General features: G+C 32.2%; 1 protein-coding gene across 1 annotated transcript; it reads left to right on the forward strand.

The window, feature by feature from the left end:
* The first annotated feature begins 9,836 nt into the window (after nucleotides 1-9,836).
* On the forward strand, nucleotides 9,837-11,343 carry LOC107462103 (malonyl-coenzyme A:anthocyanin 3-O-glucoside-6''-O-malonyltransferase-like). The gene has a single exon (XM_016080670.3). It carries the CDS (start codon nucleotides 9,861-9,863, stop codon nucleotides 11,280-11,282), a length of 1,422 nt encoding a protein of 473 aa, XP_015936156.1. The 5' UTR covers nucleotides 9,837-9,860; the 3' UTR covers nucleotides 11,283-11,343.
* The last annotated feature ends 3,104 nt before the right edge of the window (nucleotides 11,344-14,447 follow it).

Consider the following 14,447-nt stretch of genomic DNA (forward strand, 5'->3'; position numbering starts at 1 on the left):
AATAAATTAATTATAATTATTTGACTCAATAAAATATATTAGATACTTAAAAATATCTTATAAATATGTCATATAACATAATATAACACTCTAAAAATCATTAATTAAAATACATAAGACAAAAAATTAATATAAATTAAAATAAAATTATTTATTCTAATCAAATTCTATAATTAACATAATTTATTAATTATTAATAATATAATCAAATAAAATATTATATAATTTGATATTTATTTTAATTAAATAAATAAATAAATAAATAATTAATACATTTAAATTAATTAAATAAAATAAATTAAAAGATACTTTTGTTGATATTTTGCTAAATACATTTTGGTTTGCGGATATTTTTCTGGTTTTGTCACAAGTTTATCTTCTATCTGTGAATACAATCACTCTTAAAATAATTAGAAATCTTCCTCCAAGGAAGAGAACTTGATAATATTATAGAAAATTTTATGTGATTTCATAAATAAAAACCCAAATTCTGCGTTTCTTTTTTTTTTAATTTTTTCTTAACTTGGCGGCGGTTTTAAACCGCCAAAAAGACTAAAAAATAGGACAGTTGTATCGGGGATTACGGCGGTTCGAAACTGCCGATAAATATGTGCACAAACCAGTCTTTAACTGCGGCGGTTGTAACATAGCTGCAAAATTGATTTAAAATTGCAAAAACTTAAATGATTGGTGGCGGTTTTTAAACCGCTGATAAACAAGATGATAATCATAGAATTCAAATTTTGCTGGTTTTTTGAACGCATTCCGCGAAATGCATATTTAGCAGCGCTTATACTGGTGGTTGCTGGTAATTGCCGCTGAACTCACTCCCAGCACTCATAACCAGGACGGTTTCTATAACTGCTGACAAATTATTTTGCGGTGATTTAAAACCGCCGCTAAAAAGAGAAAAAAGCGCCGCTAAGCTCCACTTCTGCTGTAGTGACTAAAGAAATTCATTTTCAACAATATATAATAGATATATTTCAAAAAATAATATATAATAAATAAATTTTACTTCATCACCACGTAAACATTTAGGTTTTCGAGCATTAATTATATAATAGATAATTCTTATACTTATCACATTATGAAGGTAACGAAAGTCCGAAAGGTGTATTACTATATTCATTACCATGAAATTTAGCTTGTTCTTTCTCTGTGTTTAAGTTCTCCCTTGCTTCTTAAAATTCAAGGGTCAATAACTCAATATTATAATAAAATAAGAAATTTCACTCCATGAAAGGGAGTATTACGCCCGTAATTGTCAGAATTCAACTGTTAATATAATTTATATATGTTATATATTTTTTAAGAAAAGATAAATATAGTCTAGGTTACTGTACATGCAAAAGGATTCAAATTTAAATGTAAAGAGAAATTTTTTATTTTGTTAATTATTGACTTACAATTTTAATCAATTTATAACCTTTTTTTTAAACGGTCAAAATATTAGATTGGATTTTTTTAAAATTTGATTTATTGATTTTTTAATTAAATTGGTCGGTTCGATTTGATTTTAACAACTATGGTATATTACCGCAACTAATTTGAATGTTTTAGTTTTAAAATAGTTTAATTTGGCTTTTCAGTTGCTTGGAAAAATAGTGTTTAAATTGTCACAAACTTGCATTGAATCGTTACTTAATAAGTCAGTTAGAGATGATAATGAGTAGGGTAAAGTAGGATTTGGACCCAACTTTCTAACCTTAGCTTACATGCAGTCAATTCACGAGTATTCGATCCTACCCGTAAATTTTCACAAATATACAATATTATTATAAAACCTAACAAACGGACCACGATGACATGACACTAAAATCTGAACAGAGCACGGAGAGTGCTAAAGTCTAAATGGAACATGCGAGTAGTCAAACACGGGGTACAACGACCAAGCCGACAGATGTTGGTGATGTGAATGAGTAGCGCCGACAAGAGAAGTGGGGGGCAGACACGGAGTTACAGAGAGAATGAGATTTGAGAGAAGAAAATCAGATATTAGGGTTCTTTGGAAGTTTGGGAGGTTGTGAATCTGTGATCTGAGTGTAGGGTTGTGATATATATATAATATATTTATATATCACTAAATAGAATTAGTTTTTGTATAAATAAAAATATTAAATTATTAATTGTTGATCTTGACCCAATGATAAAGACTCTTTGCACTAATTGAGGGGTCTTTGTTTAACATCCACTTACACTACGAGAAAAATGTTGAGTACCATCAGATTTAGCGTCGTGCATTAGCGTCGGTTTTACTGACGAATTTATGGACTATTTTCATGTAGAATTCGACAAGTCAAATCAATACCGGCGGATTTCTATTTTCAACGGTAAATTCGCCGGTAATAGTTAGAGGAAAAATGGAAAAAATAGGCTCAAAACGTAGCGCGGGATTTACCGGCGAAAAAATTTGCCGATAAATCCATTTTAGTGGAACGCTACGTTTTGGTGACCACAAAGCGTTACCGTGGAATTTATCCACTAGTAAATTTGACGATAAGGTGCCCTAAAATTCAAAGCACGAACCCTCTCTCCCTTCATTCCGAAATCTCCTCTCTCTACCCTCTCTTCTTGCATTCTCTCTCTACCCATCTTCTCTCCCAGCCGCTCCATCAGCACTGTCGCTCCTCTACCTCCTGTCGCCACCTCCCTCCTCTGTTCCTTTGTTTTGTTTTCTCAAGCTGCACCTCTGTTCCGTGAAGAATCTGCACCGCACCGCCTTGCCACCGTAACAAAGAGTCTGCTATGTCGCCTTCCACCTCCTCCATTACAAGTAAGTTAGTTGTTTCTACTATTAATGTTTGAATTTTGCTGTAAAATTGGTTTTAATATATGTTTTATGAATAAATTTATGTGAATTTGGATTTTAGAGTTTAAATTATGTTACCGTGAAATTGGGTGTAGGATTTGGAATTAATTAGTATAAAATTGGATTTAGGATTTGAATTTTATTATTTTAGAATTTTGTAACAACTTAATTAATTATTTAATATTATTGGTAACAGTATGATAATAAGGTATGTTATTTTAACTATAGTTTTTAGTTGGCCATTATCAATAAATTGTTGAATTTTTATTTTGCACAAATCTAATCTTGTAACAATCCAATTGTGTATTATAATGTGTTTCCATGTGATATAGGTCATTACAAGTTTAAATAATCACTTGTTAGGCACATCTCTGTAGATTGAATGGCTAAGTTGCTAAGTTTAAATTAGTCATGTTCAACGATTATTTATCATTCTAAGATATACAATTTCGAGCTTCTAGCTTACATATTATATTTCCAACCTTCATGAGATTAAGGATTATTGCTTTGGATATGAATCATGAAGGCTCCTTGTTTAATTGAGTTTAATTGTTATGAATTTAATTGAGTTTGATTGACGCTGTGAATTGAGGTTAGTTGGATTTGTGAAAACCGTAAAGGTGGATATATGTTCAATTTTAGGAGTGATTATGTCAATTTTTTTAAATAATATAAATATTGAAGGATTTGTGTAGTATATATGCTAATTAATGTTAATAATATATTCTCTTTGCAGACATGACGATAGGTAGCAGATGTAGATCAAGTGAGTCTTGTGGTCGTGGTAGAAGGAGGATTTTCACCGAATTTTCAAGGACTGCTTAGTCCTCGCACTCTACCTCGACTACCCTATTGAGCCTTGTGACATCACAGGCAGGTCCAGCAGACCAGCAGTTCATCATGGTCCCAAACCTAAACTACATGCCTCCTTTTGTTATGCCCTCTACAGATCCAGTGATAGAGTCTACGGTGAGTGATTCGTCTAATGCGTCCCAACAAGATACCCCTCCACCACCTCCCGTCATACGCATAGGATTTGGCCTGATGGTATGCAGGCGTGAATTATTAATTACTATTTTAATGTCTTTTATACAGATAAATTTTATATATATGTTTTTTATATGTTTATTAATCTTAAGTTTTTCATTGATAGGTTTTCACCGAACAACAATGTATGTACACAGGAGATTTTTTATGTGATTAAGTCAATGTACGATTATCCATGGCCAAGCTACATGAAGATTCCTACTAAGCCCAGAGAACGATGGTTTCAAAAGTGAGTGGTAAGAACTCAATGTTGTTGAATTAACCGTATTTGAACTATATTTTATTTTGACTAACTAATATTGTTGAATCACTTTGTGCAGTTGAAATTTATATGAGATATGGAACATGATCTCATTATCAGAAAGATCTATGACCATTGGCGGACAACTAAACTACTTCAGCGGATGATGAGTGACATTCATCAGGGGCGCAGCCACCTCACGATCTGGATCCGTCCATCTATCAAGAGGGAGCTGGAAGCCCATTTTAGAACTGATAAGGGGTTCAAGCATCGCCATCTGACAAATGTCGCTAACAAGGCTTCGTCGAGGTCATCGAAGTATACGGGTAAGTCGGCGACCTTCATGAAGACAAAGAGCAGGTTGGTAAGTAGTTTGCTTAGAGGTATTCACGGGTCAGGTTGGTTTGGGTTTGGGGTAAAATTAGAACCAAACCAATCGAATTATAATTGGTTCAGATTTACGTCATTTTGTGTGTGTACCCAAACCAAACTAACTCGATTAAGAACGGATTGGTTTGGTTTGGATAATTGGATACCCAATAAAATAGAAATTCATAAAAAAAATGAAATTGTTATCTTAAAAATCTTGTAAATATAATAAACATGTAAAATCAATAAACAAGTCAATAATATGCTAACAATAATAAAATATCCATAACAATCCACAATTATAACTAAAGACTTAAGTCATTGTCGTAATCGAAAATCTAAACACATTAGAATCCAAATTAGAGGTATCCAGACAGCAAGCACATTAAAATTTAAACATATTAAACACTAAACACATTAAAATCCAAACATATTAAATACTAAATACATCAAATTCCAAACACATTAAAAATTAAAAAGAAAAGTATAATAGAAATAATCATTCAAAGTCTTCACTCTATAATCCTTTATTCCATCAACCAAGCATGTTCAAGAGAGGAGCTGTGATCTTCAAAAAATAACATATAATTAGCCAATGTCAATATATACAATTGATTAATTAAAAGTAATTCAACAAATAAATAATTAGTAAAAAATGTTAACCTCAAATTATTGTAAATAACATCTATCAACTCTAACAACTTGATTAGATATTGTTAAAGTTAAAAGCTCTACATTAACAATAATTAAACTATGATTAGAGACTCAACAATAACAACAATTACATAATGTTTTAAATAAATATAATTTAAAAATAGTTTCAAGTTTTTTTTTTGGTCCTCAAGTTCTTTATTTAAATCATGCATCTTCTCTTCAATCTTCAACCAATTTTGTGAGCAAATTAAAGACACAACAATAGAAGAACTTAAAGAGCTTCTAAATTGGTCAAGCACACAACCACTAGTACTAAATGCCGACTCAAAAGACACGGTAAAAACGGGAATAGCCAACAAATAGCTGGCCATATGAGTAAGAGCAAAATACTTTATTGATTTCAACTTCTACCAACGTAAAATGTCAAAAATTGGGAATGTTATCCTCCAAATCATTTTCCATGTATATTTCCAACTCATTCCTTTTGACTTCATCTTTCTTTTTTTAACCTTCAGCCTAAACTCATTCTCGAAGCCCTCTTCCTCATCGTTTGCATTTTCACCACCAACGGCATGATCATGTAAGAAAATTCTAGAACTGAAACTACTAGAAGAACTACTATCCAGAAAGGAATATATCATGGAGTAATACTCAAATAGCTTTTGAATAATGTCTTGCACTTGTAGAGGTTGTGTTTTCAACTACAGTGCCACTAATAAGGTTAGTTTTTTCCATTTTTAAAGCTACAAAACACATAACAGAACCATCAACTACATAAAATTTTTATACATTTTAGTATTTCACAAAAACTCATAAACAGACTATAAAAATTGAGCAAAAAAATTATCAACAAGAACTAAAAATTCAGAGTTTCAACAAACAACTTAAACAGCCAGTAAAAATTGAACAAAAAAATTATCAATAAGAACTAAGAATTTAGGATTTTAACAAAAAAATTAAACAGGCAATAAAAATTGAACAAAAAAATTATCAACAAAAATACAAATTGAACAAAAATTGAATAGAGAGTAAAAATTAAAAGATAATATGTAACAAAAAATTAACATATAACATAAAAAAACTAAATCCTTATCTGACCGGAGAAGATGACCACCACAGACAAAGAATATGCCGCCATAGACATTGTTGAAGCACGCTGGATGAAGCACGGTGCTGGAGCCTGGAGAGGACGACGTTGACAAAAGACAAAGCCATTGCCAGAAAAGATGACGCTGCCGCTATCGGAGAAGACGATGCTGACGATCACGAGGACAATGACGCTGATGAAGACAACACTGATGGAGAACAGAAACGTCGCTGATGAAGAATGGAGACGACGCTGACGGAGAGGAAATTGCCACCGATTCGGTTGGGTGAGTAACTGTAAGGTCATGACGAAGTTTTGCTAGGGCTCATACAATAGGTGCTGCTGCAATGTGTTTAGGTTAGGGTTAGAATGATAGAATTAGTAAAATGTATATATATTTTAATTTATATTTTTTTATTTTAATTAATAAAGGTTTGGGTCTACGGATTGGTTTGGGTTCTGCACCTTCAGAACCATTACCCGGATTAATTACCAGAGAGTGTTATCGATTTGGTTCAAGTTGTACCCGATTACCCATTGGTTTCAAAACCAATTTAATTGGTTCGATTCGGATTCGGACGGGTAATTGGGTACGCGATACCCGTGAACACTCCTAAGTTTGCTAATGTTTGTTAATTATCACTTAAATTAGTTGTTTCTTGATTTATTTTATTGGTTGATTTCAATATGTGTAATCTAATTCGTTAGATCATGAGGCAACACTGGCGAAAACCTTCAAGTATACCTATAAGTTGAAGGCCAACAAAGAAAAATTTGCTGATGAGCGATTTGCTACTCATTATGTGAGTTTCAATTAATTCTAAGTTTAAAAGTTATTCGATTTAAACTCAATTAATTGTTATCTTAATCACAATGTGTGTTACACAAGAGGACTATACATAGAGATTGGAGGCTGCGACCTAGCAATCTTAACTGCCTAGTGGGAACGACGACTCCAGCTCTAATACCTCACTGGTAGATCCTGATAGGGTCTAGCACGAGACCATCTTTGAGCCCCACAAGAATCGCCACTTTGGGTTAGAGTGATTCTCCTCCAACGGCCTCTGCACCTCCACATTGGCGGCTTTATCTGCCTCTGCCTCTGCCACCAACCCTGTCAATTCCGAGAAAGTTGTCGACTTGAGGGAGGATGTGTAGAAGCTCACACAGGAGCTTCACCAACAAGCTCAACAGTCTGAAAAGATGTACAACGAGAGCTTCTTGCACGTATGAGAGATACCGCAGCCATCTACTCGTAGATGATGGAGAAGCTAGAGCGTTTGCGAGAGCAGATGGAGGTGTACAATGAACAGATGCGCGTTGGAAGCAATGGTGGCGCTGTTGGTGGGGCACTGACATCAGCACCTGCTCCGCTACCTCAGCAAGTGGAAGAAGGCAACGACGACAATGATTATCGGGGTCTGTCTAGAAGTTTAATTTATTTTATGTCTATTTCATTGTATTCTACTTCTATGATATTTTATTATATTCAGACAATTGATATTTAATAAAATCATTAGTTAATTTCTGGTATTTTGAATTTCTGCCCTAATTATATTAACAAGAATTTTTTAATTTGACTACTAATTATGGCTTAATTATCAAAAGAAACTATCGTATGATTTTCTGGCAAAAAATTCAACAGTAATTAAACGCCAAAATACATAACATGGCGCCAAAGTTACTGTCGGAATAATTTGACGGTAATCAGCAACTTAATCTCAACAAATTTATTAAAAATTCGATGAAAAATCCGCCGGTAAATAATTTCTCGCATTGTTCATACTGTCAAATTAAATCTGACAACACTCAACATTTTTTTTATAGTTTTATAATATATTCTTATAATATATAGAGTGCAAGTTAATCGAGTAGAGTTAAGACTCAATCCGCACCCTACTTTACTCGCGCTCAAATTCATTTTTTCACTTTCTCATGGTTAATTTCACTATTTATGAAAAAGATAATAAAAAAATGAGATTCCTAATTAGAATATAGAAATATCCTAATTCTCATTTCATAAGAATTTCACTTGACGCCAAATTCGAATTTTTTTACACATAATTTTATTGAGTTAATATTTAATTTGGTTTTTAAAATTTGAAATTTGACTCAAATTTACTCTTAAAATTATAATTAACTCAATTTTGTTATTTTTTAATATTTGAACTTCTCACCTAAGCTTCATGTGATTGAAATCTATTAAACTTCATATAAGCTTGAATGATTCTCCAACATCTTCACAAAAAATAACAATAACAAGTTCAATTTAAAAATTTAAAGTTTAAAAATAAACAGCAGTTAAATTTTTGAAAATTCTAACAAGTTTCGATCACATAAAATTTAAGCAAAAATTCAAATCACAACAAATTAATATATCAAATTAATATATTATCAACAAAAATTAGCTCAAAAATTAATATAAACTATTCAAATTCTAATTTAAATCTATTATAATTTGAAAGGACAAATTAATCTAACCTCAAATTTTAGCCAAACTAAATATTAACTCTAATTTTACTTCGCATAAAAAGGTAACCACTATTAGATTATCCACCATTTGATTAAATATTCTCTGTAGTAACCACTATTAGATTATCCACCATTTAATTAAATATTCTATGTTAGGTTGTGAGTGGAATATCTACCTTCAGAGCATAGAAATCAAAGGACGAATAAGAATAAAATTTAATTTTGATATAATGTGAATATAAAATTATTTTATATGTATATTAAATTATATAATATTATATTAATAAAAGTATTATTTTTTATATTAATGACGTAAATAATTATTTAAAAANCCATCGTGGATAACAGTTAAAGGTCACTAGCTATCTATAAACAATATTAACACCAAAGAAAAGAAATCTAAATCAATTAAACGGGCGTGAAACATACGTGTCAACGGCTGATAATTATCATTGAAGTCAACTTTGATTGAGTAAAATATAAATGGATTTAGTTTTTGAGTAACAGTGTAAGGCCAACTAACTAATTTTTTTCAATCAAAATTGTTAAAATTATTTTATTTATTTTAAATTTTAAAATTTAAATTATAAATATTTAATTCTAAATCATAAATTATAAATCTAAATACTAAAATTAATTAATATTAATCAATTAAAATTTAACTTTTTATATTTTTTAATTTTATACAATTTTGATTATTTTTTAAATCATATATTATCACATGCATAAAAATAATATTTAATTCATTTATCACAATAATTAATGAATAGTTTCGCCCTAAATTTGTTTTAAAAATAACCTATATATAAGTGTTGATAAGTAGTGCATAAGTATAGTATTTTTTTTAAAATAACTTGTTATTAGAAATTAAGTTACCTCTATAATAACTAATTAAACAGAATTTAGAAAAAAAATTATATTTACTGTAAAATATCTCATACAATTCTCTTCATTTATTGAAGAAAAATATTAGGAATATTAAAATTTATTAGAATTGACTATCATTTAATTATTAACTTAATTTAATTTTATTAATTTAATAATTTAAAATTATTTATTTTTTTTTTACTAAATAAATGTTGACCTAATTTTAATAAAAGTGTTGGTGATAGAATTTCTCGCAACTATATAAATTTGAAGATATACACCGGGTTGAGTATTCGTGCTTGGATGCTGAAATGGAAAAACTTAGTGATGATGAGCATAAACTAGTTGAAGAATCCAAAGTAGCACCAAATAATCCCAAAGCCACATGTCTTCCCCTTACATTTCTTGATATATCATTGGCAGGTCCAATCTATGGTAGACGCCAATTCTTCTATAACTTCCCTTTCTCCACCCACCATTTCCTCCAAACTACATTCCCAACTCTCAAACGCTCTCTCTCTCTCACCCTTCAACATTTCTTCCCTCTTGCCGGTAACCTCCTATGTCCTCCACCGCCACACAAACCCTTTATCCGATGCACTGAAGAGGACTCCGTGGCCTTCACAGTCTTCCAGTCCTCATCGGATTTCAACCATCTCTCCAGCAACAACCCTAGAAGTCTAAAGAAATTGAATCAACTTGTTCCTAAATTGACTTGCAAAATAATCCATCATCATGATACACTTGTTTTTCCAAATTTGGCCCTGCAGGCCACGGTTTTTCCAAACTGTGGTGTTTGCATCGCCATTACCTACAATCACATGATAGATGGTGCGTGTTGCAGTCAGTTTATGAAGCTTTGGTCTTCCCTTTGTGCATGCGGAGGAATTGATTTAACATTTCTTGAGAAATCAACACCTCCATGTTTCAATAGGGGAATACTAAAGGATCCTAACGAGCTTGAGGCCATTTTTATAAAACATTATTTTCAAGAGAGGGAAAATTGGAAGAATAAAGTCAATCAAAGTCAACCTTTCGATTCAACCGTTGCTATGGAAGAGGATCATGTCAAGGTAACGATTGTACTTGATAAAGATGACCTTGAGAGAATGAAAATCTTCTCACTGAACCAACTGAAGAAAAGAGACGGATTAAAATCCCCGCTATATGTATCCAAATTCGTGGTGGCGTGTGGTTTCGCATGGAGTAGCTTGGTTAAAGCAAGAGCAAGAGATAGCGCGTGTGAAGAAGAAGAGAACATGAAAGAAGAGTATTTTTGTTTTGCGGCGGATTGTAGAGGACGTTTAGAGTACCCGGTACCGGAAACGTACTTTGGAAACTGCATAACACAGTGCAACGCAACGCTGAGAAGAAGTGAACTCAAGGGTGAAGGTGGTTTTGTGAACGCCGTGAAGGTCATAGATAGGGCTATAAACGACATGAAGAAGGAGCCGTTTCGAGGCATGGAAAATTGGAAAGAGAGATTTTCAGACATGTTTGGGTCGGGGAGAGTGTTGGTTGTGGGAGGGTCACCAAAGTTTAAGGTTTATGAGAACGACATGGGTTTCGGAAAGCCTTGCAAGGTGGAAATGGTGCAGTCCCTCAAGGGTTTGTCTATTGCTGAAAGTGGAAAAAACGACGGAGGAATCGAGCTTGGTGTCGTTTTGAAGAACAAGAGCCAACGTAAGACTTTTCTTAATGTCGTTAAACAGGGGCTTAAAGCTTTGAAATAATCTTCTTGAGAAATTTAGTTATAATAACTAGCTAGTAATAAGTGGATTATTTGTGTAACAAGTCTTCATTACTAGAGTTCAAAATATACAGCTACACAAATCTCTCTCTCTCTCTCTCTCTCTCTCTCTCTCTCTCTCTCTCTCCATAAATGTCGGTGCACTGTCTACTACAGGTGCTGCTCCCATTGCAACTACGAGCTGTCCGAAGCTATGCCCATCACCCAAGTCATTTGCCGGAATGGGTAAATCAGTTTGAAAAAAAATGCATCTATTTGATCTTTTCTCGTTTTTCTGTCCAAACTACTTTCCGGCGACAGTGATATGACAATAGATTATCATGCTAGTACTTAATAATACCGTTCTCCCCCAAACTACTAAATTCATTCAAAGCAGCCTCCACCAGATTTCTATTGTTTCCATCAATAAAAGCAGCAATATCTTCAGAGAAAGAAAAAGAAGAACGGTTACTCTTTTCCCTTATGACCTTTATGTTTCTCTGTTGCTTTCTTCTTACTTCTAACTTCCTCAGCATCTGCAACTCCTTCCTCTTCCTTCACTCCTTCTCTGTCTCCGTTGGAAGGAAACATATTTTTATCATATTCGTTGTGCAAGGCATTGGCATGTTATTAGAGTAACCCTCAATATCTTGATTATTATTATTGCTAGTGTTATTATCTTCATCTCTGATGAGAGGTTTTGAGAATGAAAATTCGGGTATTGATGTTGTTCTCTTGATCTTTTTTGCTGTTGGGTCCACACCAAAACGACCATTGAAAGACCAAGTCTCAGCTCAATCTCTTGTTCTACATCTCCATCACCATGATGATGTTGTTGTTGTAGCTGATGATGATGGTGATGATGGTTCACGGACATGAACCTTTTTAGCAGATCTCTTAGGAAATCGCTCATGTGAGTTCTGCTGTTCTCTCTTTTCTCAACAACTTGTGTCATTGAAGAATTTGGGATTAAAACAACAAAAAAGAAGAAAAAATTACCATTTTCAGAGAAGTAAGAATACCCAGATAGCTCAGAATTCTCGAGGACTTGAAAATTGAAGTTTGTTTTTAGTAGGTAACCAAAGATTGGTGATGAAACAGAAGAGAAACAAGGTCGAATCAAATGATTTTTGTACCCATACAGTGAGTGAAAACGAACAGGAAAGAAAACAAACAGGAAAAAAGAAGAAGAAGAAGTGGTGTGCTATTTCTGCATTTAGGGTTAAAAAGAGGTTCAGGGATCACATTGGGTTAAACACTTTCAATTGCCATGTTATGTAACCGTTAGACACTCCAGCATGGCAATCCATTGCCACATCACTGCCGCCGAAAAGCAGTTTGGACGGAAAAACGGGAAGGGGCCAAATAGCTGCATTTTTTTCAATCTCGAGAATATAAATAGTGTAATTGAAAAGTCAAGAACCAAATAAGTGCATTTCGTGAATCTCAAAGACTACTTTGGGGTTTAACTTATATATATAACTAATGTACTAAAATACGAAACATATTATTTTTTTATTACAATTAAAATCAATTTTTCTTTTCTAAAATTAAAGAGTTTTCTCATCCTCTTCTATTCTTTTGATCATTTCTCTATCTCTTTTATTTCTTCACCTATTCTATCTCTCTTATATATTATTATCAATGACTAATTATAAATTTAACAAACAAAATATACAACATAATATTTTTTAATTATAATTAAAATAAAAATAAAATTAAAATTAAAATTGAGATATAACTATATTATATTATTAATTTAACAACCAAAATGTATCACATAACATTCTCTCATTAATATTAAGATGAAATATTTTTCTCCAAAATTAATAAATTTTATTTTTCTATCCTCTTATCTACATCTCTCTCCTTCTCTCTCTACCCTTCACATCTTAATATTTTATATATAACTTATCATTTTTATTTTATATTACTAATTTAACAAATTAAAAAGGTATAGTGCGATTGTGTGAGATAGGATTATCATTGGTTGTTAAAGAATAAATTGAATTGGAATAAAAATAGCAACTGGAACTGACTTTAGCACTTGAATCTTTCAAAAAAGATCAAATTAACTATGCGCTTTGATTTACATGATGCTCTCTCGACGGAGGCCTTCGGTTTTAGGAAACATCTAGCTAGTTCGATTATGTGCCATAGATGTAATACGGCTCCGGACACAATAGAACATTGTCTTAAAGACTACGTAAATTTCGAAGTTATGTGACTGATGTTAGATTCTCGGGTTATTGACTCAGTTGAAGGCATCTCTATTGAAGTCTAGTTTCGGAAGGTCATGTCTGATAATGAGACTCTTTTTGGGATCGGAGTGTGGTGGTTGTAGAAGCATAAATGCAATAATATTTTCAATGTTAGAAAATTATTGTACAAATTACAAGGTGGTTGCTCTCATCAAAAGCACTGTCGTGAATATAAGAATCGATTGTGTACTTCTTTTAGTACCTTTAAGAACCGATTGTGCTGAAAACTCTCCGTAAATAATAATTTTAAAGTTAATTGTGATGCTAATTTGTTTACTGATTTAAATTTAGTTAGATTTGATTGTCTTATTAAAAATTCTAATGTAGTTGGATTGCGGGTAGTTCTGATAGTTCTCCTTTCTGATCTATCATTCAATGTGAGCTTTTTGCAGTTTGGAGGGACTTTGTTTTAGTTTGGGATTACGGATTTAAAAACATATATAGTGTGTGAAACAGATTATCTAGACATTCTACACCTTTTGCAATTTGCATGACTCTCCTAGTAGATGCAAGTCTGAAGTTGTTGATTTAGTTAATAAGATTCAGGAGTTGTTATCAGGATTTTGGTATCTGCAATTCGATTGGATATGTAGGAAAGCAAATAAAGCTGCGGATTGAATGGCTCGATATGGAGCTAGAAATAATTATTCTAATAATGTTATTTGGTCTGAGTCTTTAGCAAATCATCATAATTGATTTAGGATAGGTGTTTTGCTTTGTTTTTCTCTTTGTCTATTTAAACACTAAAAAAATATCATGAGATATTCTTTCATTACAATTAGAATAAAATATTTTTTTTTCAAAATTAACAAAGTTCATCGCTTTTTCTTCTTTATATTTCTCTCTCTTTTCCCTCTTATTTTCTATCTATCTCTATCTTTTTATTCTACATTATTATTATTATTATT

This window comes from Arachis duranensis, chromosome 8 (assembly GCF_000817695.3).
Source record: "Arachis duranensis cultivar V14167 chromosome 8, aradu.V14167.gnm2.J7QH, whole genome shotgun sequence".
NCBI lineage: Eukaryota > Viridiplantae > Streptophyta > Magnoliopsida > Fabales > Fabaceae > Arachis > Arachis duranensis.